This window comes from Corella eumyota, chromosome 5 (genome assembly GCF_963082875.1).
Source record: "Corella eumyota chromosome 5, kaCorEumy4.1, whole genome shotgun sequence".
In the NCBI taxonomy this organism is placed as follows: Eukaryota; Metazoa; Chordata; class Ascidiacea; order Phlebobranchia; family Corellidae; genus Corella; species Corella eumyota.
Genome location: NC_137494.1, coordinates 564398 through 590951, shown reverse-complemented (window position 1 = coordinate 590951; position 26554 = coordinate 564398). Strand labels below are relative to the sequence as shown.

Below are 26554 nucleotides of genomic sequence, written 5' to 3'. Positions count from 1 at the left end.
AATTAAACCCAAAATAAAAATTACCTCAAACTTTTGTTTTACTGAAAATTTTTGCGAAATGTTTTATTTTGAATGTTAGTTAGACCAATGCGCGTCTAATAAAATACAAAATTTTAGGTTTTGAGATTTCATAAATTTTTAATAAAAGTTTCATAACTTTTATGAATATTAATATTTTCAAAAAATATTTCGTAAACACGGTAATTGGACCTGTGCGGTTCTAACACAACAATTATTTTTTGATTTAAAATTTTTAATTTTTTTTTAAAAAATTTGTATGCAATATCATTGGCCAAAAATATCACGTGACCTAATGAAAACCAAAATAAAAATTACCTCAAACTTTTGTTTTACTAAAAATTTTCGCAAAATATTTGATCTTGAATGTTAATTAGCCCAATGCGCGTCTAATAAAATACAAAATTTTACGTTTTAAGATTTCATAAATTTTTAATAAAAGTTTCATAACTTTTATGAATATTAATATTTTCAAAAAATATTTTGTAAACACGGTAATCGGACCTGTGCGGTTCTAACACAACAATTATTTTTCGATTTAAAATTTTTAATTTTTTTTCAAAAAATTTGTATGCAATATCATTGGCCAAAAATATCACGTGACCTAATTAAACCCAAAATAAAAATTACCTCAAATTTTTGTTTTACTGAAAATTTTTGCAAAATGTTTTATCTTGAATGTTAGTTAGACCAATGCACGTCTAATAAAATACAAAATTTTAGGTTTTGAGATTTCATAAATTTTTAATAAAAGTTTCATAACTTTTATGAATATTAATATTTTTGAAAAATATTTCGTAAACACGGTAATTGGACCTGTGCGGTTCTAACACAACAATTACTTTTTGATTTAAAATTTTTAATTTTTTTTCAAAAAATTTGTATGCAATATCATAGGCCAAAAATATCACGTGACCTAATGAAAACCAAAATAAAAATTACCTCAAACTTTTGTTTTACTGAAAATTTTCTCAAAATGTTTTATCTTGAATGTTAGTTAGCCCAATGCGCGTCTAATAAAATACAAAATTTTACGTTTTAAGATCTCATAAATTTTTAATAAAAATTTCATAACTTTTATGAATATTAATATTTTCAAAAAATATTTTGTAAACACGGTAATTGGACCTGTGCGGTTCTAACACAACAATTATTTTTCGATTTAAAATTTTTAATTTTTTTTCAAAAAATTTGTATGCAATATCATTGGCCAAAAATATCACGTGACCTAATTAAACCCAAAATAAAAATTACCTCAAACTTTTGTTTTACTGAAAATTTTTGCGAAATGTTTTATTTTGAATGTTAGTTAGACCAATGCGCGTCTAATAAAATACAAAATTTTAGGTTTTGAGATTTCATAAATTTTTAATAAAAGTTTCATAACTTTTATGAATATTAATATTTTCAAAAAATATTTCGTAAACACGGTAATTGGACCTGTGCGGTTCTAACACAACAATTATTTTTTGATTTAAAATTTTTAATTTTTTTTCAAAAAATTTGTATGCAATATCATTGGCCAAAAATATCACGTGACCTAATGAAAACCAAAATAAAAATTACCTCAAACTTTTGTTTTACTAAAAATTTTCGCAAAATATTTGATCTTGAATGTTAATTAGCCCAATGCGCGTCTAATAAAATACAAAATTTTACGTTTTAAGATTTCATAAATTTTTAATAAAAGTTTCATAACTTTTATGAATATTAATATTTTCAAAAAATATTTTGTAAACACGGTAATCGGACCTGTGCGGTTCTAACACAACAATTATTTTTCGATTTAAAATTTTTAATTTTTTTTCAAAAAATTTGTATGCAATATCATTGGCCAAAAATATCACGTGACCTAATTAAACCCAAAATAAAAATTACCTCAAACTTTTGTTTTACTGAAAATTTTTGCAAAATGTTTTATCTTGAATGTTAGTTAGCCCAATGCGCGTCTAATAAAATACAAAATTTTACGTTTTAAGATCTCATAAATTTTTAATAAAAGTTTCATAACTTTTATGAATATTAATATTTTCAAAAAATATTTTGTAAACACGGTAATTGGACCTGTGCGATTCTAACACAACAATTATTTTTTGATTTAAAATTTTAAATTTTTTTTCAAAAAATTTGTATGCAATATCATTGGCCAAAAATATCACGTGACCTAATTAAACCCAAAATAAAAATTACCTCAAACTTTTGTTTTACTGAAAATTTTCGCGAAATGTTTTATCTTGAATGTTAATTAGGCCAATGCGCGTCTAATAAAATACAAAATTTTAGGTTTTAAGATTTCATAAATTTTTAATAAAAGTTTCATAACTTTTATGAATATTAATATTTTCAAAAAATATTTTGTAAACACGGTAATCGGACCTGTGCGGTTCTAACACAACAATTATTTTTCGATTTAAAATTTTTAATTTTTTTTCAAAAAATTTGTATGCAATATCATTGGCCAAAAATATCACGTGACCTAATTAAACCCAAAATAAAAATTACCTCAAACTTTTGTTTTACTGAAAATTTTCGCGAAATGTTTTATCTTGAATGTTAGTTAGGCCAATGCGTGTCTAATAAAATACAAAATTTTAGGTTTTGAGATTTCATAAATTTTTAATAAAAGTTTCATAACTTTTATGAATATTAATATTTTCAAAAAAAATATTGTAAACACGGTAGTTGGACATGTGCGGTTCTAACACAACAATTATTTTTCGATTTAAATTTTTTTATTTTTTTTTTAAAAATTTGTATGCAATCCCATTGGCCAAAAATATCACTTGACCTAATTAAACCCAAAATAAAAATTACCTCAAACTTTTGTTTTACTGAAAATTTTCGCGAAATGTTTTATCCTGAATGTTAGTTAGGCCAATGCGCGTCTAATTAAATATAAAATTTCAGATTTTGAGATTTCATAAATTTTTAATAAAAGTTTCATAAGTTTTATGAATATTAATATTTTCGAAAAATATTTTGTAAACACGGTAATTGGACCTGTGCGGTTCTAACACAACAATTATTTTTCGATTTAAAATTTTTTATTTTGTTTTTTTTTAAATTTGTATGCAATATCATTGGCCAAAAATATCACGTGACCTAGTTAAACCCAAAATAAAAATTACCTCAAACTTTTGTTTTACTCAAAATTTTCGCGAAATGTTTTATCTTGAATGTTAGTTAGACCAATGCACGTCTAATAAAATACAAAATTTTAGGTTTTAAGATTTCATAAATTTTTATTAAAAGTTTCATAACTTTTATGAATATTAATATTTTCGAAAAATATTTTGTAAACACGGTAATTGGACCTGTGCGGTTCTAACAAAACACTTATTTTTCGATTTAAAATTTTTTATTTTTTAAAAAAAAATTTGTATGCAATATCATTGGCCAAAAATATCACGTGACCTAATTAAAAAAAAATTTAGTAAAAGTTTCATAACTTTTATGAATATTAATATTTTCGAAAAATATTTTGTAAACACGGTAATTGGACCTGTGCGGTTCTAACACAAAAATTATTTTTCGATTTAAAATTTTTAATTTTTTTTCAAAAAATTTGTATGCAATCCCATTGGCCAAAAATATCACGTGGCCTAATGAAAACCAAAATAAAAATTACCTCAAACTTTAGTTTTACTGAAAATTTTCGCATATTGTTTTATCTTGAAAGTTAGTTAGGCCAATGCGCGACTAATTAAATATAAAATTTCAGATTTTAAAATTTCATAAATTTTTAATAAAAGTTTCATAACTTTCATGAATATTAATATTTTTTTGTATCGGTCCTATATTTTTGCTTCGGAAAAGTAACCCTTTATTTTAAATACTTTTAAAATTAATCAAAAAAATTAAAAAAAAAAACAGATTTGAAAAATGTGTTAATTAAGCCTCTGCAGTTGTTTTGGTAAAGTATTTTTAAATTCTGAAATTTTTTTTTTTTTTTTAATTTCAATTAAGTTAATATACATATGAGGTCACAAGGTCATTTAATATAAATACTGCTCAAAACAAAAAATCGTAATTATTTGTTTTTTTGTAATTAATTGTTTTGGGAATTGTTTTATCTAGTATCTAAGTTAGGCAAATCCACAATTATTAAGACAATTAATTTTGGTTTTCAAGATGTGGCATTTTTTATGAAAATTGTTCATAACTTTTATGAATATGAATATAAATTAATAATATTTTAAAAATGTGTTTAGTAAGCCTCTGCAGTTGTTTTGGTAAAGTATTTTTAAAATCTGAAAATTTTTTTTTTTAATTTTAATTAAGTTTATATGCATATGAGGTCACAAGGTCATTTAATGTAAATACTGCTCAAAACAAAAAATCGCCCTAACTTTTTTTGTAAGGAATATGAATATTAATTAATAATATTTTAAAAATGTGTTTAGTAAGCCTCTGCAGTTGTTTTGGTAAAGTATATTTAAAATCTGAAAATTTTTTTATAATTTTAATTAAGTTTATATGCATATGAAGTCACAAGGTCATTTAATGTAAATACTGCTCAAAACAAAAAATCGTTCTAACTTTTTATTTGAAATTTTTTTTAACCATTTTTATACATGTCGGTTCAAATTAACCTAACAAGTAAATAAAATAAAAATATAATCAAACATAAATTGCATATTTTACACATCGAAAATATGTTAGGAAAATTAAAGATATTGGTAAAGAAAAATAAATACACTAGGTATTTTGATTATTAAAGACAATGTATTAGGTTTGTAAGTTAACACTGAAAGGGAAATTTTAGATTTAATAATATAATATGTGGAATGGACAAGGCACAAAATAAGCAACAACATAGCACCATTTGCAATTTAATCAATATTATGGTATCTTAATTATATTTACTGCATATTATCACCAAAAACACAGTCTTCGAAAACTACTGCAAAAACTTTACAAAAAATCAAAAATGCAACTTATTAATGCAATTCAAACGTCTATTTACAAAATTATTAGGAAGATTCAGGAGTGATAAAGGGGTTAACTAAAAATAAAAAATATCAAAAAAAAAATCTCAAAAACATAAGGAATTCGGCAACATAATAAAAGCTTTCCTAAAAATAATGTTTTGTTGTGAAAATCATTTATTTAATTAAAGACCTAAAAGTTGTCTAATATCATTATTGTGGTACATGTTATACTGTGTTACCCCATTTCTTTATATCACCTTCTTTAAAAGATTTCTAGTCCAGTAAGAATTGCAACAATTAAAAAGCAAGCATATAATCCCCATAAGAAGTAGCCATAATGTTTGGTTAATCTAAACCCACATAATGGAATAATTACGAAGGATAAGCACAAGCTTATAAGGAGACCTCCTGATAACACAGCTTCCAAACTTGTAAACACAATCTAAAAATTAATTTAAGTTTATAACTTACAATGCAACTGAAAATATCAATTTGCACCGAAATATTTTGCTTCTAAAATTGACAAACAAGTTTTTAACATTATTACATGCTTTTTAAACCTACCATAATGGGTCGACTTCGAGTTACAATTGATATTGTACAAGGCAAACCAATTCCTATTAACAGGTCTATACAAAGTTTAACATTAAGGAAATATAATCTAGAATTTTAAAGACTTTTAAACACTGAGTTGTTAATGTTAAAAAGTTTTAAAAATTCATTAAATAAATAACCAAAAGGATACTAAAGAGGGGGCCTCCAAAACAAGCAGACAGACTCATTCTTGGAAAACCCTGTCTTGCCAAAGTAACATCAGCCACCATGTCACCTATTGAGTTGCCCCATGCAAGAAAAGTGAGACCCATAATTACGTTTGTGACATTTAAAATAGTTCCAAAAGTCTGAAGCAGGTTGACTATTTCATTGGCTACTGTATACGTCCAAACTATTGCAACCACAAACCCAATGTATGCAAATATCTGTGGAAATTATAAGACATAAACAAAAATGTGTAACTTTTTGACAAACACATTTTATATCTAAAAATTACTAAAATACCAATCAATAACAAATTTAACACAGGCCTAATTTAACAAATATAAAACATAAATACTATAGTGGGTTAGATTTTAAAATTTTTCCACTTTAAGTAAATAAGAAAATAAAATGTTTAAGCAGTTACTCCGTGATAAAATGGTCTCTCATAATTGTTAGAAGTGAACCAAACAACTAGAGAAAGGAATGCTCCAATAATTAACATCAAAGCCCATAAGGGAAATACATTGTTCAACATTACATGACCTGTTAAAATAATTATTAAAAACGGTGTTAAAAAAAGTTTTTGATGGTATTAATCATGTTAAGTAGTTAAACATATAAATATATAGGTCCAATTTATATGCCTACAAGATAAATAAAATTACTATTTGTGGTGTGTGGGTAAATTATCGCAGGCAAATGTTAGTTAAGAGTTGTGACCATATTACGAAAATATAAAATCTGACCAAAGAGTAGGTTATTGACTAGTTTAAATAATATTTAAAAATGACTGCATTGTTTGTTGATGGTAGTAAGTGATCTTTATAAGAATCAATAACTTGCCTCCTTTAAGAGCGATAGCACAGAATATTGGACCAAGTAGAAGGTTGGCACAATTAAGAGGCCGGTTCCATCCTCTTCTATTAGTTCCCATTGTTATAACAGGGACAGTTAACTTACAAACCACTAACCAAGGTGCCTGTAAGTTGTAAAATTAAATAAGATATGATTTATAAGCCTATTACCATGTGTGTACACTTTATAAAAAAAAAAAATTTTTGTATATAAAACACACTGGATAATGAAAAAAAACTAAACCTGCAAATGGTATGGAAAGGTCGAATGCGCGACTTAAACATAGAGTAACATCAGTTACCCTGACCCAGTCTCGAGTTGCCTGTGGCATTTTGGGATATTATTATAACATATTAAAATGAAGTAGAAATAAATGGTGTTAAATGATTAAATAGCAAATGATATAAACATAACAAACCTGTAAAACCAGAACTATTTTAAAAATCTTATTTGCCTCCTTCCATTCAGTTTTATCAATTGGATTAAGACCAAAAAGAAATATTTTGCCGACAGAAAGATTTGAAAAATCTATTTCTTCATCTTCATCATTATTATGACATTCATCTATTAAATTGGTGTGTTCTAAAATGTAAAATTGCAATTAATAGTTGATCACATGATATTTTAAAACTTGGCAGAGGTATGCAACAAACTTTAAACAATACATTGGTGTTTTTAATAGGTTTTAAAAACTTGCAAAAATTTTGTCGCAACTGCAATAACAAATTTTGTAATTTTGAAAAGAATTTGCAAATGTTAACAGTAGTTTGCTATATATTGCATGTGTTATAAACATTTATTTAACATTTAATCAGGCTTCTTTAATATCAAGTAATTAAATATTTTTTGTTTATACTTTAAAGGAGGTTAACTTCAGCGAAGCAAAAAAAGCATCAAAAGAGTATAATATACCTAAGAAAATAAAATGTAAGCAATATATGTAGCTGTTATAATACCTGTATCTCCTTTATTGATATAAGGAATATCTGGGGGCAAATTTTCATTGAAACTGGCTCTTCTACTTCCATTTAAACTGGAGTTATAACTTCCACTAAAGTTGCCAGAATGTGTTCTTAAATGACCTTGGGTCCAATCTGTGTCAAACAAGTTGTTGCTGTTGTGGTTTCTGTTTAAAAAACATTTTTACAAATTTGAACTTTGTGGTGACATAAAAATGCAAATAAATATAGATTTTGTAGTAACTTAAACATGCAAATACATTGTGGCATTAAAGTGTCAATACACAGTTAAAGTGTCAATACACAGTTAAAGTGTCAATACACAGAATTTTTAATCTTGTAAGTTTGATAAATAACTCAAACACTATTTCAATTTTAACATTACACTGATTTTTACTTGCAAAAATTGTAAATACTACTGATACATTATTTAACAAGTTGTATAGACATACTCTAAATAGATACATTAAAACATTATACTTTAAATAAATTTGGGACTTGAAATACAGAAATATAAAAAAATAACAATATTGTTGCTAATACCTTAGTAGAGTATTGACGGGTGCTGGCTTCAACAAAGGAGTATTTACATCAACTAAAGAAGGAACTCTAATAGTTGGAACTTTAACTTCCTTTTTGGCTCTTAAACGTTGGTTTATAGTTCTTCCAATTGCCACTACAATCACATAGAACAAATACAAGCACAAAAATCCTGGTAAACATAACAAATGTTAGTTTATATATATTTGGTTTGTCATTATTCTTGATGTAGAAAGGCCGGCTTCACAGCCTAAACATAGAGTCACATTTGTTACCCTTAATAGTTGACTTTGGCGGTCTGAGATATTATTGAGCATATAGCCTTAAAATTTATCTGGTGATTGGTTTTTGACTCAGTAGAAGTTCATACCAATTATAGTGCCTTACCCATAGGCACTTCGGCATGGAACCAATGGGGATTAAACCCAGGACCTCAAGTAGTAACGCCAAGTATTTTTACTACTATAACTTGCTGCCAGTTTAGTATATTATTTAATTAAAAATACAAGTTAAGATTTAAATGTGGATAAAAACAACCAAATAATATATTTACCAACAGAGGAATAAAGATTAATCTCCCCCTGAAATAAGATCACAAAAGCCCAGAACACGGTGATTATGAAGAAAATTAAATCTCGAAGAAAAGGTCGTTGAGCAATATCAAAACTTGTGACCCTGGCAACTGAACCAGCAACAACTGTAGTAATAAACATAGCAGCACCTACAAGTTTGTAAAAATTTTAATTATTTTTGGATTTCATATTAAAATAATGATAATTTCAAGTTTGGCAGTCAATGAAATTTACAAAAATATAATTTTTTGCAACATAACTACATTTTTGACAGTTAGATTATTTACCCAACATGACTTTATTTATTTAAATATTAACTTTATTTTTCTACTAATAATGATCTTAAAAGCACTAAAAAATATACAATTTAATATTGTTACTGTTAGCTAAGTGAAACATAATTTACACACAATTTAAAATACAAATAAATGCTATAATTAATGTGGTGTAGCTAACCATGCAAAATTGACATTTTTGCAGTCATTAAAAATAAATGCAGACAACAAATTATAAAAAAGCCTATTTAAGCATAACAAAATTACCTTAGTCAATGTATTATGTAAACAATTTAAATCATTGTCTGTTTTTAAAATAACTTTATATATTAAAATGTGTAATTAATAATTTTATTCTAGATAATATATGTTAGCAATTATGAAAATTTACAACATTTTTAAAAAGTTAAAATAAAACCTATTTTTAATATTAAAAATACAAATTTTGGTAAACGTTCAATAAATTATGTAATACCTTATGTAATTAAATCACAAATAACCTACCTAACAGAGATCCAATTGCAACTCCAGCAGCAGTTGGATTGGGATTTGTAAAAGCAGCAATTGCACTAAAAATATCAGGAGAACCATTTCCAAATGCTACAATGGTTAAACCGTAAATTTTGTTAAGAAAAATGATGATATTACAGAAAATTTGTACGAAATGACTAAATGTATTAATATTGTTTTAAAAAATGATTTAATTACAAAAATATGTGTTTTTAAGAATTAAACCAAGCATAACTGTAACAACTTAGTAGTTTTCTTTTCTTATATTGCAAATAAAATTTTGTAATCACTCTTGTGGTTTCCTAATTAACTTAAAACAAAATCAGCAATTAATTTTCACATTAATCACTTATTATAAAAAGGATATTGCAATGTTTTGACTTAGTTTCAAATTGTTGGCAATAAATTCCAGAGAAGGGCAAAAACTAAAAACAAATAAAAATAAGTTTTAAATAAAAACACATTTACAACAAAGTTATTAAAATTTGCCAATCCAAGTTTCAATATAAATTGATGTTTTATACATTTTTTTAAATAACTTACAATCCTTCTGCAGTTGTACCTAGGCCAACAAACAACAAAATCAACCAAAGAGCCTGAACAGAAAAATAAATAATCATCAAAAATTAAACAACAACAAAAATGGTAAATTAGTTTTTTCATAATTACAATAAATTTAAAAAAATAAAAAACTTAACTAATAGAAACCAGTTAAAAACAAAAAACTAATTTTAAAACTGTTCTAAAATAAACATTTACATACATAGAGGATTGCAATTGCAGGTAAAAACTTTGGTTCAAAATGACAAAAAGCAACTTTTATGTAATTGACGAAACCTTCATCCATCTGACAGTTTGCTGTTGTTTGGACAAAGTTGCACCATTGTGAGGAATTAAGAGAATGATATTCCCTGCACTACAATATAAAAATAATTTAAATGGGTCTACTTTATTAAAAAAATGCATTTATATTTATTATACTTTGATATAGCTATTTTATAGAAATGTGAATTTAAATATTAACATTTTGTACTAATTAGCAAGCAAATTATTATGCAAAAAGCGTAATTATACATTAATACTAATAAAGTCAACTTGAGATTGAATCAAGGTAACAAATGTTACTTTAGGTTTTCCCACATTAAGACAGAAAATATCGCAAAAAATTAAAAAAACTGTTAAATAAATAAACACTTACTTCATGGTCAAATCTTTTCTTTTTTGCAGATAAACTTTCATTTAAACTTGAAGTGAAATTATAGGAAGTTGCTGAAACAAAATGGATGCAGCAAAGAAGAAAAATAATCCGAAAAACTCCACTTTTCTTCATGGTTTTATTTAAACAGTGATTTCCATTGCCAAATGCATCAAAATTTAATTTTTTTACTAAAACTTAAATTAAACCCATTTAACATGCAATAACACAATTTTTTTTCAGTAGTAAAAAAACATATTGCTATTATCTATCAATAATTCACTTAGTTTTCTTATATTAAAGTGTAATAACAGCAATTTATTTTGTTTGAAGTAAATTATTAGTCAACAACAATTTCGTAAATTTGCTTTAATGTCAGCTGATTAAATCACGTGACAAAAACAAATAATTTATTTGTTTATCTATTTAGATTGCTATAACCCTCAATATGGATTAAATTAAACAAAAAACTTAATTAAAATTGCGTTAAATTAAAGTTTTGTTTGGTTAAACTTATTAATTAAGGGTTTAATAAGTTAAATATTGCCAAATAATTCTACGTTATTTGGAAACGCTTTTGTTTACAAACAACTCAACGTCGTAAAATAAACTGACTAAGCAATTATTTCTAAACTTAAACTCTTGATTTTGAATTAATAAAATGGAAGAAGATCAATTGGGCAAAAAGATTTATGAAAATTTTACCAAATCCTACGAGAAACTATCTGTAATGTAAGTATCTGTTATAGTTTATAGTTAAATAACTGACCGGCTGACCAGAAGCATGGTGTAATGGTCCGAACACTTGGCTTTACTACATGAGGTCCTGTGTTCGATTCCCACTGCCCACATGCTGTATTGCTCTTGTGTAAAATCATGAAGTTGAATTTTAAACATTAAGGTTAAATAAATATAAAAGAAATGTATTTTGGTAGCATTTATTCAAGTCTTTTATTTTCTTATTAAAATAAATTGTTTTAGAGAAGAAATTGGAATAATACCTACAAACCAAACTGCAAACGAAACAAACAAATCTCCAATTTATATTGAAAATAACTGCATAGGAATTGAGAAATGGGCTGTGAAGTTACTCTATATGTATACATACAAATATTTAATGTTGGTAAGGGATAAGAAAGTTTTATTGGATGATAAAACCACCCTTCAACTAAGCAGGTATTTAGTTTTGTTTTCATATAGATACATTTATACTCAGTGTGGGAAGGTCGACTTTACGAATAGACTATATTTGCTCAAAAATTAAGCTGCTGATTTAGCAGGAGGTTATACCGTTTATAGCACCTTACTCAAGGGCGCTACAGCATGAAAGTAGTAGGAATTGAATCCATGACCTCATGTAGTATAGCAAGTGTCCTGACCACTACACCACATGTGTATATTTTGATTTAAACTAAGTGTAAAGTAAATGAAAAGTCAAATGATGGGTTAACATGTAAGTAGTATGTATTGTACTATTAATCATAGATAATATTTATTTTGTTGTTTGAAGATGTGTTGTCCTATTTTGTGCTGATTGTACTACAGTGTGGAATATAAGAAAGAAAATATTTTCACAAAATCAATCTGATTTAAAATGGATCCAAAATGAATTAAAAATCACAAAACTTTCGGTCAGAATTCATCCAAAAAGTTTTGATGCATTTGCTCATAGAAGATGGGTTCTTACTTTTCTATCAAATTTAACAAAGAAGCAGAATAATGAAACATTTACTGATACAATTCAAGCTGTTAAAAATGAACTAAGTTTTTCTGGAGATGCTGCTAATTGGCATTCTTGCAATTATAATGCATGGAGCCACAGAGTCTGGGTTTTAGATAAATTTATTTTGACAAAACTTAAAATACATCATGACAAAAATTTTGACATTTTTTTGGAGATTTTAAAATCAGATTTTGAAACTGTTTTAAAATGGATTGAAGTCAATGTTTCAGATTATTGTGGAATGTCATATTTATTACACATTCTTATTAATGTAACGACACATTTTAACAATTCACAAACTGAAGATAATCCATTTCATTTTGTAATAAACTTATGGGATAAAATTTTACATACTTGTACAGATCTTATTATATTACATTCTTCATATCATGAAGCATTATGGTACCTTAGAAAAGGACTTTTTCTAAACTTTTATAAAATGTTGTTTAAATCTAATTGTAGTGCTAATTTGTTGGATAAATTTTGTTACAAAAAAGAAATTGTATTCTGTGACAAATTTAAAGATTCAAATTCACATTTAGTAGAAAATTATTTAAAGTTTTTGGATAAATTTGTTTCACCTTTAAGTATTAAATAAAATGCAATCTTATGTTGTTGGTTTTAGTATTATGCAAACAACTGATTGCAAAATATTATAAATTAAATTAAATTGTACAAAAAAAAACAAGGTTTCAATGCATTTCTAAATATAGAACACAAAGTGTAGATAGTTTTTAAATTTTACTACTTTATGTATTTTGAGCCCACATTTGAAAGGTTTCAACTTGAAATAAACTTCATATACAAAGGATTTATAATAACTGCTTTTTTATTTTCATTAAAACAAAATCATTGCACAAATATGAAGTAAAATAAAGTATATACAGATAATAATCAAACTAATATAATTAACACAACGTTATATGTATATTTGTATGTAGGCTCTGACAATGTTTTTTTTACCAAAACAGTGTAAAATCATCAATTTGTTTGTTGAATTTAACAAAGTAAAGCCCAGTGGATTGTTGTGACAATTGCATTAACTTTAGAATAGAAAATGAGATATACTGGTATTAATAAGCCAACAAATTATAAAGAGTTTGCTTTGCTTTAATAATGCAATAACTAATCAAGAAACAGTGTGGAAAATACTTGTTTAAGAACAGTATTTTTAGCTCTTATTTAACACTTGGACAATATTATAGCTAAGCAACAAATATGGAATAAAATATAATTGTATCATCTTATTATATGATATATCTAGGAAAGGGAACATTGACATTTAATGTTCAAATTTTGAACAAAATTGAATCAAGCATCATTTAATTATTAAATTTTAATGTTTAATTTACAAAGTGTTTTTTTATAAAAATAAATTGGCAAATTTTTTTTTGTATTTTGAAAAAAATTTAAAGGTTGCAAATCAGCAAAAATAAAAATATTTTTAGGGTTTTTAAACTAAAAATTATATTAACAACTTATTCATTATAACCTTATTTAATTAATATGCTTTACATAAGAGTTAAATAATATTTTTGTGTGTAATTTATACAGCAGGTTTAATTGAAAAAATATAACAACAAAATTAATCAAATACCAAATTTTTTAATATAACTTGTCATTACAAAATCAATATTTGAAATACTTATTTTTTTTTATCTTCTAGTTGGTTTGAGCAAGAGTTGTTATAATCCTAATTCATTGTCTCCATCACTTTCTGATGTATCTTCAACTTGTTTAGGTGGCAAACCATCTTTTACAAATAAATTGGCCTGAAACACGAATAACAAAATATAACATGGATTTTATATATACATATTTGCCATATAATACAGAATATACTAAAAACACTAAGTTAAATTGGAGTCCAGTACATTAATTATGTTATTAAGAAGTTTTGGGAATCAGATTTATTTTTTTTGTTTATACCAAGTCACTATGTCTGAGTAATGCATGATTAAAACTATTTCTAGCAATTTAAGGACAGGGTTTTTTGTATTAAATATTTAACCTTAGTGGCAACTTTTGGTCAAATATCTTCAAGTATATATTATATTTACCTGGGAAAGTTTTGAGTTGTTTTGTAATTCCTTGATCCATTTATTTTCAGTGATCACTCGAGCAAAACATTCCAGCATATACTCAGCCTAAAAACAACAAATATCAGGGTAATAAAAATTACTAAATAGGTGAAAAAGATCCAGTCAATTTAACCCAATACCACAGGTAGTGTTTATCTTACAAAAATACTTCAAATTCACCATAGGAACATAAGACAGATAAAAAATAACTTTTTCAAAAAAAAATGTTTACGCTATCAGGGTAATAAAAGTTACTACGTAGGTAAAAAAAGCCCAGTTAATGCAAAACTAATGCTGCAGGCCTTTGTTTATCTTAAAAAGTTAACTTTAATTCACTATAGAAACATGAAACAGGTTTAGTATAACCATCTACACAGCAAATATTCACACTTTATAACTTACATAAGGGCTGTATATCTTCACCCATCTTGGCTTCTTCTCACCACGTTGGTATTGAAAGCAGAAAGCCAATCTATCCTCCTTCCCTTCTGCCTGGATGTTTCTAACTTCCCATTCTTGCATTTCACTCCATTCAAAAGCTATTACTTGCGCCTGAAAAAAAGTGATTTAAATTCATGTTAAAATGTTGGCAAAAAAGGGGGAAAAAAACTAAAAAATTTTTGGTGAAAATGGGTTAGAATCTTGCTTTATATAAGGGTTTATTAAAATTTTAAATAAAAAATGGATTAAAATAAGTTAAAACGTAAAATAAGTTTGTCAAAATCTAAGTTAAAAAAAAGTCAAAAAGTTACTGAGCTTAAATGTAAGTTCAAAAATGGGTTTAAATAAGTAAAAATGTCTCAGCAAGTAAGCTTTTTGTAATTATGAGAAGACCAAATGCACAGCTAACTTATAAACTAAAATAATAACTTTAAAGTATATAAATTTGGACAACTTTAGCTCACAAACTTTAATAATATTAACACCAACATTACCTCTAATTCTCCTTCAAGAGTGCAAGCGAATAGCTGGAAGGTATTGGTTGAAATATCCACGATAACATTTCCCCTTTTCCTTGAATCACACCCACAATGTGGAAAGGAGGTGTGGCCGTAATTCTGGGACTCTTGAGTAACTAATTCAATGTACTGTAAAAATACAAAAAGTCACTTAATAAAACCTCTAATTTACAATAGTATATAGCCACTGTATGTCCAATATTTTAATTGTCATAATATGGTTGCAACTCTCAACGAATATTTGCCTTCAATTATTTACCCATGCACTACAAACAACAGTTTACTTTATATTGCAGGGCTACAAAATAGACACACGTAATTGTATACATACAGTGCACAAAGCTTCATTATATATAGATTTGTACATAAAACAAAGTATTTTGCAAAAAACATGAAATTTTATAGTTTAACAGCTAAAAGAACAACATAATATAAATACCTCATCTGTTTTGTTCTGTGAAGCCATCATTTTAAGTTGAGAGGCAATCCTAGATGTGACTTGAATTCTACCTTCTTTAATATCCTCTACTGCCTAAAAGGAACAGCATTAGTTTTTTTTTGTGTATATCTTTATCCTCGATGTGGAACAGTCGAATGGGCGACTTAAACATAGAGTAACATCAGTTACTCCGACCCAGTGTCGAGTTGCCTGTGGCAGTTTGGGATATTATAGATTATAATTGTCCGTTAATTATGCTGCTGATTAAGTGCTGACTCAGCAGGAGTTCATACCGTTTATAGCGTCTTACTCAAGGGAGCCACAGCATAAGATCAGTGGGGATTGAACCCACGACCTTATGTTTGGTAAAGCAAGTGTTCTTACCACTACACCACGCTGCCGGTTAAGGTAAGGTTGATTTGATATATGTACAAAAGTTGTCTTGTCAAAAGTAAAATTTAAATATTATATAGTATTTTTATGGTTTTTTTTATATTGGAAAAATTTACAAGCTTGTTATAAACATATTAGTATATTAATATTCTTACCTGTCCAAACACAAGTTTAGTTAAGTTTTCTTCTTGGCATAATACCGCTTGTTGCTGGTGAACATCAAATAACCAAGTCCTTAACATGAAGTGAAGGCGTTTCTTGTTTGAGCTGGCAATACTTTTGTATGTGGATAAAGTTTCCTCAGGTTGAAGTTTACAATCTACAGTAAAAAAGGATAAAAAATCAAAATTTTGTTGTTTTGAATTAGCACTATATAAAAACTAAAAATACATAAATAAAAATGCATAAATTTTACCTAAAATATATATTTATTGGTGAAATTTATTAACATTTTTTAAGTAGACATGAAATGTTATCTATAGGCTATATAATGAAGTTTCGTGGATGATATCTATGTATAATATATATCCAATTGGCCTACATAAAACTGCCAATTGTGATGCTAGGGTAAAATATTACGGGTAAAAATTAATTGCAATTTGCGACAATATCACGACAATTAAAAGGTCAACTGTAGACAGACTTAGACTAGTTAATTATAATAAAAAGTTGAAAAAAGTTACTTACAAAAGTTTTTTTCTCTTCTTACGAACAATGAAAATAAAGATTGTATATTTTTTGGGATTTCTAATTTGGTGCATAATTCCTGAATAAAAAAAAAATGGTTTCTATTTCATTAAAGTTTAGATTAAGGCATATTTACTTTAGGCATTTGGAAACTATAATAAGCCAAACAGTAAAATACAAGTTAATCTTTAACTAGAAATATTAAGTTGCATTCTTTAATATCAACATATAACATAAAGAAATAAGACTAATTGGAATAGGAAACTTTATGTTTTTAAAATGTTTATTTTTAAATTTTTGTTTATTTTCAAATAAGTTTAAAATTATAAATCAATTTAACATACATGACAGGCTGCTATAAACAACCAATACAATCCCCTTTAACCACTACATCCTAGTTTAAAAAGGATCACAAGTTAAAATAATTTCTGTTAACTTCATTAAACACTTACTTTAACAATTTCCTCTGCGTTAAGCTCACAATCAGTTGGTAATATATGGACAGATTGGTCAGGTAACAAAACTCTTAGTTCAACTGGTTTGGATTGATGGTCCCCTATACCATTAACCTCTGCTTCTGGTGTAATGGTAAGTGGTGGTTGTTGTTGTTTAAGGGGTGGTTCTTTTTTGAGGTTGGTGGATACTAAAAAAAATAAGTGAGTTAATTTTTGTTTTGTGTTGTCATAGTTGTAAAAGTAATGTTGTATTTTTTAATTCATATGGTGGAAAACTATTATACAAATAAATTATATTTTAAGTCACATTTTTCTTTATCTTGTTGACCAAATGCAAGCCAGTAAAAACAAACTTAAAAAACTTTAAAATATTATGGTAAATTGTTGCACTTTTGTTTAACTCTTATACATAATAAAGCTTTGTAGACAATGTGCAATTTATAGGTCTACAAAATAAATAACACTGCCACTTGTGGTGCAGGAGCAAATATTAGTTAAAAGTTGCAACTATATTACAACAGCTAAAATGCCGACAGTTGGGCAGGCTATAGACTAGTTTATTCTAAATACCAAATAAAGTAAAGTCACACCAGGCTTTATAACATTACCTTGCCCTAGCTCTTCATCAGCGTTGTACTCATGAGTTTCAACATCCAGTGAGTTCTTTCTATTATCATCAAACGAATCAGTGTTCAGAAAATCTTGGACGAATTCACATTCCTGCATCACTCTGATCTTTAATGCTGGCAAATAAAGATTGGGTTATAATTATTTTAAACAATGTTTGTATACATACAAAATAAGTATTTGTATTTTACTTTAATCCTTAAATTTGGAAAAGAATTTATAACAGGACCCCAAAAGAGAAAGAAAAATTTGAAAATGGGCAAAAAATATTATATGTGTTATACTTTAACCCCTAAACTTAAAAATAGTTTAGTACAGGCCTCAGAAAAGAAGAAAAAATATGGAAAAAAAACTATTGGTTTTTGTTATTTTAATAAAAAAAATTGATTAAAAAACCATTTGTATTTTACTTAAACCTTTAAAAAATGAGTTTATAGAAATCCCAAAACAGAAGAAAAATTGGAAAAAATGGCATAGTTGTATATACTTGTAAACAATAGTGTTGTAAACTATTATTAAATTGACAAAAAACTCACTTTCTTGCAGAAATTTTTCCAGCTGTATTCTTCTGGAGGTGAGTTGTGAATCAGAAAGTTGAAACGGCCATTTACTCGGGAACTTCGGGTAATCAAAATCAGAGAATATTTTCTTGAGTTCATTGTATAACAATAAGCATTCACTATATCTTCTCTTGGCTACTAGTTCACCTTTTAAATAAATGCAAAATACCTAGAAAATAATAAATTAAATGTTAATTGTATAAAATAAAGTAAAATAAACCAAGTTTTCAGCCAATTTATTAAATAATAAATGAAAGTTAGATTTTTTAAATTAAAATATATATATATAAAAAAAACACTAAGTTTTAAACCTGGGTATATATGACTCTTACAGTGATATCATATTTCAAGAATGTATAATTAAAATAAACTGTATATATGTTTATATATTTAAATTTTGAGAATGTAAAATGATATTGAAAAGCTATTTTTAAATTTTGTGTTTTTCTAAAATAAGTTTTGAAATAAATACTTAATGAATCATAGGCCAGTAAAAATATTAATTCTAAAAATGGAAAAGTGTTTAACAAATTAAGTTGATGACTAACAGTAATTTGGTATTTTTATTTAAATATTTCAATAAACGTAAACACAATAAACAATAACTAATACTGTTATAGAACAAAACCAACTAAAATATCTGCCTACATAATAAAAACATAAAACCACACATACAAATACTAATAATATAAGAAGTTGTGCAATAGACCAGTTAAAAAAGTTACATATATTGCAAATTTACGTAAACAGTTTTTGCAACAAATAAGTGTCGAGACTTACAATATATTTGTTTCCACTGTCTTCAATATTCTCATAAGAAGGAACTTCAACTTGAAGGTCTCTGATGTCAGAATAATCATAAAAACACTCATCATCAGGGTCCAGACGCTGTGCATCTTGTGCTGGAACTGATATCACTGTCATTATAAGTTTGTCACCTCCTACTTTAATTTGGTCGACAACTTGACGATGAGTTGCCCCTTCTACGTTCTCATTGTTACTGTGGAATTAATTTTAACAAGTTTTTTAGCTTTAAAGTTTTGGCATTGATAGTTTTGTTGCAAGTTTAGTGTAAAAAGTGTTTCCAATAATAATTTAAATTATTTGAAAAATTTTAAAAAAGTTACAAAAAAATTTGTTTCAAATTTGGTTTATTTAAAACTTACACTTCTAGGATTCTGTCTCCAGGTCTTATTCCTGCTTTCTCAGCAGCCCCCCCTTGCAGAATTGCACTTACATGTTGTAGTGGGGCGTACAAAACTCCGTTTATACTTTTCAACTGACCTGTAATAACAGTTAAATTAAATTTGGTTAAACAAATTTCTTTATATATATCTACAATTTATAGTTCAGTTGTAAAATTTAATGAGGTTTTTAAATTAATAATTAGCCCATACCAATACAATTTTAGTAAATTATTTTTAAGTTTAAAATAAAGTAATACGATAAAATTTAACAGTTTACAATACTAATATATATACCAACACAAAACTTTAAATTATTTCTCTATAATGCAAATTCAGTGCAGAACATGTATTGATTATTTTGTAGTTAAATAATTTATAAAAATCCAATTACATTTTATCAAACACAAACTAAAGAATATAACACAGACCCATAGGTAGGCTTAATATGTATAAATTTATCAAATTGTGGAACAACAGAAACTTTAAAAAGTTAAAAGTTTTTAAGAAAATTCTTATCAAATGTATAAATGACAAATCAATGAACACATTAACAGGTAAACAAAGTAAACTGTATAGCCTATATATATATATATATATGTATTGTGCCTATAGAAAACTCATATTGTAATTTTAGGACTAAGTTAAAAGTCAAAACAAAATCATTAAGTCAGTCTTCCAAAATCAATAAAATTAAAAAAACTTTAACTTCACCTCCTTCACTAACTTGTCCTCTCACATTAAATCCAAACCCAGTTTCAGTTTTTGAGATTGTGACCGTTCTCGGTCCTTTGAAAACATCATCACGTTTTCTCGTTCTTATAAAATAGAAAATTGTGATTGTAAATTAAATTTAAAATCTTATTACATGAAAAACTTTGGCTTTACAAACATTATCATTTATTATATTTTGGGATCTCTATTAGTTTTGCACGCCCGAATTTAACAAGGCGTTATAACCTAAGTATGACAATTGTTCAACCAGACATTAAAAATTAGTTGAAATATGTTTTAATGAGTATAACTTAGTCCGCTTTACGAGTCAGATGTGTTAATGGGTAAACTGAATATGTGAGGGTTAGGGTAAGGGTTTAATTTATGCAACCTTTTTGTTTAATTACATGTGCCGCATTTTGGTTACACACCCTGTTTATGTGGGGCCTGCGAAACTAATAGAGATCCATATTTTGTGATACTATCAACTATTAGCCTGTTAGCAAAATAAGAAGATTACTTATATTACATAATTACCTAGGTTGTTGTGCCATATGTAAGTTTCAATAAAATTAGTCCCGGAAAAAAGTAAATTAATCCAAATATTATCTGCTTTCAATCTGCCAATCCAATATAATCCACAATTGAGTTAAAATTTAAATACTACACAACCTTTATATAGAACCTAAACATATTAATATTACCATTTATATAGTCAACATTGCTTTATTTGGAAGTTAAAAAACTCTTAAATTTAAACAGATTAAAACCTTTTACTAACAGACAAAAGAATTTAAACTATACAGCTATAAGTTTTTAATTAAATAGCGTCTAACTTCAACGGCCTAATGGTTAAATACTTATTCTTGCCTTTAAGTTTATTCACAAATAAACAATAACACATGTTTAATTATTCTAACGCAACGTGGCTTAAAAATGCAGTTGGTTAAATGATTAAATCTGTTAAAAAACAACATTTTTCAGACTTTGTAACTTCCTGAAAATATCCGGTCACCAAGGCACCCGAAAGTGACCAAATTTTACAACATAAACATCATATAAATAAAACTATAATTTTTTTGCATAGTAGAATGAAATTGCACAGGTAAATAAAAATAAAAGCAGAATAAATATGAAAGATAAAATAAAATATGAATAAAAAAAACACATAAAACAGTATTTAAACTAACAAAATAAGGCATAATAAATAAAAAAGTATAGCAGAATATAAAATAAAAAAGGAGAAAAAAAACTAAAATGAAATAGCTTTAAAGAAATTTACATTTCAAAGTAGAAATCTTTATCATCGACTAAATTTTTAAACAAGTCGTCAGACAAAGCTGGGATTAATGCAACTTTGTTAAAAATTTGGTGAGAATATTTGTTGAAAACCGTATTAAAAGTTGTCTGGTCAACATTCTTGATCATTGAGTTAAGTTCAAATGCAAGTTTGATAATATATTGTTCAGTGTATGAAGTATAATACACAAGAGTGTCGTCCCATTGTTGTTTGTTGGTCATCTTTAAAGCTAACCACAAAGCAGCAGCCGCCATCTTGGAAGCAGAACGATCAACAAAATTGTAGTTTTGGAGCGACGATTCGAGGATAAATCGAGCAAGTGTGAGACTCTTCATTCCACATTTTGTACATTTGGCGAAACGTCGAAGAAATCGGTAAGCGATTGGGATGTTAATGTCAAATCCAACTTGAGTGAGAATCGATCTTTCCATGGCTAACATTTCACTTCGCTTATAAGCATCGTCGCAAATAAATAAGTAATCGTCGACCAAGGGTAAATTGCTCTCCTGTAATATAAATAAAACATTTAGATTTGTGAACACTACAACAATTCTGAAAATCAGACCAAGGCTTATTTACATAGTTTACAAGACAACATTATTATAAAGTGTTAAATGTTGAAATACTTACATCAAATTTGGCAGCAATAAGAAGACAAGTTGCGCCTAAAAGTTGTAATTTTTCTCTCAATAAATCGGCTTGTTGCAAATAATGATCGACCAACTTTACGGCCAAGTACAAAGTTTCGTGGTTGAGTTGAAATTTTTCCTGGATCTAAAAAAACAAAAATTCGTTTAATTTAAAGTTTAAGAGAATTTAAAAATTAAAAATATTTTTAATTTGTTTATTATTCTTACCTCGACCATCCAATCAACAAGGATCGTTCTCATTTTAGGTGTGACGTCATTAGTGGACAAATAGTCAGCTTTAATGACGTAACATTGCTCACGAGCACGCATGTATTCAAAGATGTCGAAAGCATATTCCGGAGCTTCGTTTGTGTTGTCTTTGTTAGAAGCATCGATGTCAACAATGTTTAACTTCTTTGGAGACGATGTTTTGTTTGTGACGTCATCAAAAGCAAATCTTTTGTTGCTTGGTTCGTTTTCTGAAGAACCTTTTCGTTTGCGAGATATTTGTTGAAGTGTTGAAATTGTATTGAAAGTCATTTTTAATATTTGTTTAATGTTAATACAAGAATCTAAAATAATAGAACATATTTGTTAATCACTGATACTACTATCATATAATATAATTGCTAATATGTACATTTAGCCTAACAGCCTCTATAATATTACATTAAACTATTGCAACAACTATATTGTCCTTTTTACATATAATAAATCAACTTTGTTAATAAGACACAAGTTTGTAATGACATTGGTTGACAAAGTGTTCTGTTATATATACTTTCCCTTCTTTCTAACAACTAAGTCCTTATCAGGACAACTTTGTAGATCTTAAACAAGCTTATCATAATGTGTTGCTGATAAGTGTGCCAAGTTATCTCAAAGTTTAATTGACATTGCGACCAAGTTCAATTACAAAGCAGATAACTTTAATTGACCGCTATCACAATGGAAAGTTGTTTGATATTTTGTTTGTACGCACTTATGGAAAGATGGATTTTATTTAAAAACATTGATGTTTTTTTTAATAACAAACAGTCTATGTTTATTATTAGAATGTACATGTTAATAATTTATATTTATTGAATTAACAAAACATTTTAATACCTTATTAGTTAGTCAAAAACATGTAATCTAATATAAAATAATATTTTGTTTTCTAAATATATATAATTTTTAAATATGCCAGTTTATCCAATTTAGGTATTGTTAACCCTTGTTTTAAGTAAATCTTTTAAATCTTGCTATAGGTAAACATTATAATTCCTTTTTAAATTCTCTATTTTTCACATACGATCATTTTTAAAGTGTGCACCTTATTCTTATCAACACTTGTTGTCAAATACTTTGTTTGTTGTTGATATCTCTTTGTTTCAACATTTCTTTGTTGTTGATAACATTAAGTTTCCACAGTTTGTTGGAAGTGTGCCTTCTAATAACATTATCAGTAACCTTTTAGTTCTTAAACATTTAATCTGATAACTAGATCTGAGAATCTTTAGTTCTTTAACATTTCAATATAATTAAAACTTCTAAAATATTTTAGTTCTAAGACTTTTAAATCTGATAATAACTTTAAAGAGCTTAAATGTATTAACTTTTTAAACCTAAAACTCACGTTATTAAATACGACAAAGTACTTTGCTGAGTTTTACATAAACAGCTTAAAAAAATAAGATAAATATATATTTTAAAAACTTAGCCAACATTAGTAAATCTTACACAATTATAAATCTTACAAATTGCACTAAACTTTTTAACTTTTTATCGACTAATATTTTAAAGTACATCAGTTAAATGTTGCTTGATGTAAATGAACTAAAATAAAAAATGTATTTTAAAATTTTTTTTGTAAACTTTTTCTCAACTACGTTAAATTTTCTCACACTAATTTCAACAAAACATGTTGTTTACAATGTTTACATTTGTCAAAACAATAAGTTTACAACTTTGCAACAACTATCATGTCGAAAAACAAAAGAAATTGTTTTTACAACCGAACTTCCGTCCTTTTGTTCAAGTTTTAACGTTAAACATATTTCTTCAAGTTCCTTCAAGTCCAGGAACAAAACAAAGTTAAACACAAAACAAATATCACAGCAACCTAAACAATGTATTTACATATTTTTTGTTCTAGAAAAAAATATAAAAATAATAACGGTTTATTTTAAGAAAACTATGAAACTCTTGTTATCAAGTTGTAAGTTACGAGCATTCACTTTATCTGTTTGACTTATCACATTGTCACATTACTGCTTCCCTTAAAAACCTAAAACTTCAATCTAACAAAGACCATTATATTTATTGTAAGATATCGTACTAAGGTTATGAATCTGTTATAATTTTTGAAACATTTATATTTTGAAACATTTATATTTGCTTGCAACAGGCTCTTGTTTGGCGACCTAAATCTTACAACTTAAATCCTAAAATTTTCTTTGCAAAATGTTAAACGATATTTGTCATATTACATTAATTAAACACTTAAGTGTTGATCATGTTGTTTTGTATTTGACTTCTAGGCGTGAAACGACAAGTACATCGACATAACAAGACCCTACAACATTATCCAACTAAGCTGTTAATATCCCGCCCGCTTTTCTATTTACAACTCAGTGCTTTTCGTTTATTTCTGTATTTGTTTACATCGCATTCTATTCCTACATTTCTCCAAGTGCTTTACACGTCGTTTTGTATTTGTTACCTTAGCTGGATATATTGTTGAGTCTACCTGTTTTCTAACTAGAAGACTTGCTCATATATTTCAACACAACTTTTTCTTGAAGTAAAAAACTGACTTTAGTCTTAAACAATTTTTTTTCTTGCAATATTTTTTAAAATAACAATACCCTTAAATATGTTACAAATTTGTAGAGTTGTACTTGCGCACAAAAGAAGCTAGAGATAAAGATTTAAAATTGTCGCGAAAGTTTCATTGTTTAAAGTATAGCGAACTTGAACGCTTACCTAGGTTCGTAGATAAGTTTCAACATACGAAAATATTGCCGAGTTTAAACAATAAACATTATTTATTTTTTTACTTTTTTGTGTAGTACCTATTATCGAAATAAAGCTTAACGTTTTACTGGTATTGTACTTTTCATTAAAAAAATATAAAAATAAGTATATCATGCTTCTATATTTTTTAGATTATTTAGTAATACATTTTTTCTAAACATTTCAATGCTGCTACTATCAATAATAATATGTAAACTGATCTATTACAACAAACTTATTTTGTTTATTTCTAGTACACTTTTTTCATCTACGTTAAATTTTCCCACACTAGTTTCAACAAAACATGTTGTTTACAATATTTACATTCGCCAAAACAATAAGTTTACAACTTCGCAACAACTAACATGTCAAGAAACAAAAGAAATTGTTTTACAACCAAACTTCCGTCCCTTTGTTCAAGTTTCAACGTTAAACAAATTTCTTCAAGTTCGTTTCACAACAAACTATTGTTAAATATAGTTGGACAAATATTGAAAACAAATATGCAAAAACATATTTGGACATTTAGTTTTGTTTTTAAATTCTATCTTTGAATTGTAAAACATAGCAAAAATAATTGTTAATTAAATTTCAAGCCAATTTAAGTTAAAAGGTTTAAGTTGTTGGCTATAATCGTTTATTAAATGAACTTAAACTTATTATATTACATATGTCTAAACAAAAGTTTTGGAACCAAAAACGTTACATAACAACAGTAATTTACAAAACTAAAATCGAATTATTATCTAAATTATAAATAATATGCAAACCTGATTATACTTCGTGAACTTCTGCCAATTTTTGACTATGTGACTGAAATCTTACAACTAAAATCCTATAATTTTATTTCGCAAAAAGTTAAACGATATTTGTCATAATACATTAATTAAACACTTAAGTGTTGATCATGTTGTTCTGTATTTGACTTCTAGGCGTGAAACGACAAGTACATCGACATAACAAGATCCTACAACATTACCCAACTAAGCTGTTAATATCCCGCCCGCTTTTCTATTTACAACTCAGTGCTTTTCGTTTATTTCTGTATTTGTTTACATCGCATTCTATTCCTACATTTCTCCAAGTGCTTTACACGTCATTTAATATTTGTTACCTTAGCTGGATACATTATTTATCTACCTGTTTTCTAACTAGAAGACTTGCTCATATATTTCAACACAACCTTTTCTTG

At 26.7% G+C, this 26554-nt stretch overlaps 4 protein-coding genes across 4 annotated transcripts; 1 reads left to right on the top strand and 3 right to left on the bottom strand.

Moving 5' to 3' along the window:
* Positions 1–4558: 4558 nt before the first annotated feature.
* Positions 4559–10933, bottom strand: LOC145752478 (mitochondrial sodium/calcium exchanger protein-like). Its single transcript, XM_082568775.1, has 14 exons — positions 10618–10933; positions 10183–10335; positions 9963–10015; positions 9787–9844; positions 9414–9525; positions 8616–8783; positions 8066–8234; positions 7520–7689; positions 6982–7145; positions 6552–6687; positions 6133–6251; positions 5695–5929; positions 5514–5578; positions 4559–5391 (listed from the first exon to the last, which is right to left on the bottom strand). The coding sequence occupies exons 1-14, from the start codon at positions 10747–10749 to the stop codon at positions 5212–5214; spliced, it is 1914 nt and encodes a 637-aa protein (XP_082424901.1). The 5' UTR covers positions 10750–10933; the 3' UTR covers positions 4559–5211.
* Positions 10934–11218: 285 nt separating this feature from the next.
* On the top strand, positions 11219–12935 carry LOC145752461 (protein prenyltransferase alpha subunit repeat-containing protein 1-like). Its single transcript, XM_082568755.1, has 3 exons — positions 11219–11346; positions 11596–11790; positions 12125–12935. The coding sequence occupies exons 1-3, from the start codon at positions 11276–11278 to the stop codon at positions 12933–12935; spliced, it is 1077 nt and encodes a 358-aa protein (XP_082424881.1). The 5' UTR covers positions 11219–11275.
* A 219-nt stretch (positions 12936–13154) lies between these two features.
* On the bottom strand, positions 13155–21117 carry LOC145751803 (sorting nexin-27-like). The gene is made up of 14 exons (XM_082567907.1): positions 20974–21117; positions 20437–20540; positions 19705–19822; positions 19319–19538; positions 18515–18707; positions 17960–18094; positions 17349–17539; positions 16897–16975; positions 16365–16528; positions 15817–15909; positions 15354–15506; positions 14821–14970; positions 14398–14484; positions 13155–14109 (listed from the first exon to the last, which is right to left on the bottom strand). The coding sequence occupies exons 1-14, from the start codon at positions 20988–20990 to the stop codon at positions 14023–14025; spliced, it is 1791 nt and encodes a 596-aa protein (XP_082424033.1). The 5' UTR covers positions 20991–21117; the 3' UTR covers positions 13155–14022.
* A 597-nt stretch (positions 21118–21714) lies between these two features.
* LOC145752458 (G2/mitotic-specific cyclin-B3-like) lies at positions 21715–22905 on the bottom strand. The gene is made up of 3 exons (XM_082568748.1): positions 22594–22905; positions 22367–22510; positions 21715–22242 (listed from the first exon to the last, which is right to left on the bottom strand). The coding sequence occupies exons 1-3, from the start codon at positions 22903–22905 to the stop codon at positions 21715–21717; spliced, it is 984 nt and encodes a 327-aa protein (XP_082424874.1).
* Between the last annotated feature and the right edge of the window lie 3649 nt (positions 22906–26554).

Bases quoted from the DNA above. Each gene is read 5' to 3' on its own strand.
- LOC145751803 (XM_082567907.1), bottom strand. The intron at 19,539-19,704 runs GTAAGTTTTAAA...TTAATTCCACAG, and splicing joins GGAGACAGAATCCTAGAAGT to TAACAATGAGAACGTAGAAG. The intron at 15,910-16,364 runs GTAAGAATATTA...TGTTCCTTTTAG, and splicing joins CTAAACTTGTGTTTGGACAG to GCAGTAGAGGATATTAAAGA.
- LOC145752461 (XM_082568755.1), top strand. From the start codon at position 11,276: ATGGAAGAAGATCAATTGGGCAAAAAGATTTATGAAAATTTTACCAAA. The intron at 11,347-11,595 runs GTAAGTATCTGT...AAATTGTTTTAG, and splicing joins TACGAGAAACTATCTGTAAT to AGAAGAAATTGGAATAATAC. The intron at 11,791-12,124 runs GTATTTAGTTTT...TGTTGTTTGAAG, and splicing joins ACCACCCTTCAACTAAGCAG to ATGTGTTGTCCTATTTTGTG.
- LOC145752478 (XM_082568775.1), bottom strand. From the start codon at position 10,749: ATGAAGAAAAGTGGAGTTTTTCGGATTATTTTTCTTCTTTGCTGCATC. The intron at 9,526-9,786 runs ATATCCTTTTTA...AACAAAATTTAC, and splicing joins AACTAAGTCAAAACATTGCA to GGTTTAACCATTGTAGCATT. The intron at 7,146-7,519 runs GTATTATAACAG...TTTACATTTTAG, and splicing joins TATCAATAAAGGAGATACAG to AACACACCAATTTAATAGAT.
- LOC145752458 (XM_082568748.1), bottom strand. From the start codon at position 22,905: ATGACTTTCAATACAATTTCAACACTTCAACAAATATCTCGCAAACGA. The intron at 22,511-22,593 runs GTAAGAATAATA...TTGTTTTTTTAG, and splicing joins TTGTTGATTGGATGGTCGAG to ATCCAGGAAAAATTTCAACT. The intron at 22,243-22,366 runs GTAAGTATTTCA...TTTATATTACAG, and splicing joins TTATTGCTGCCAAATTTGAT to GAGAGCAATTTACCCTTGGT.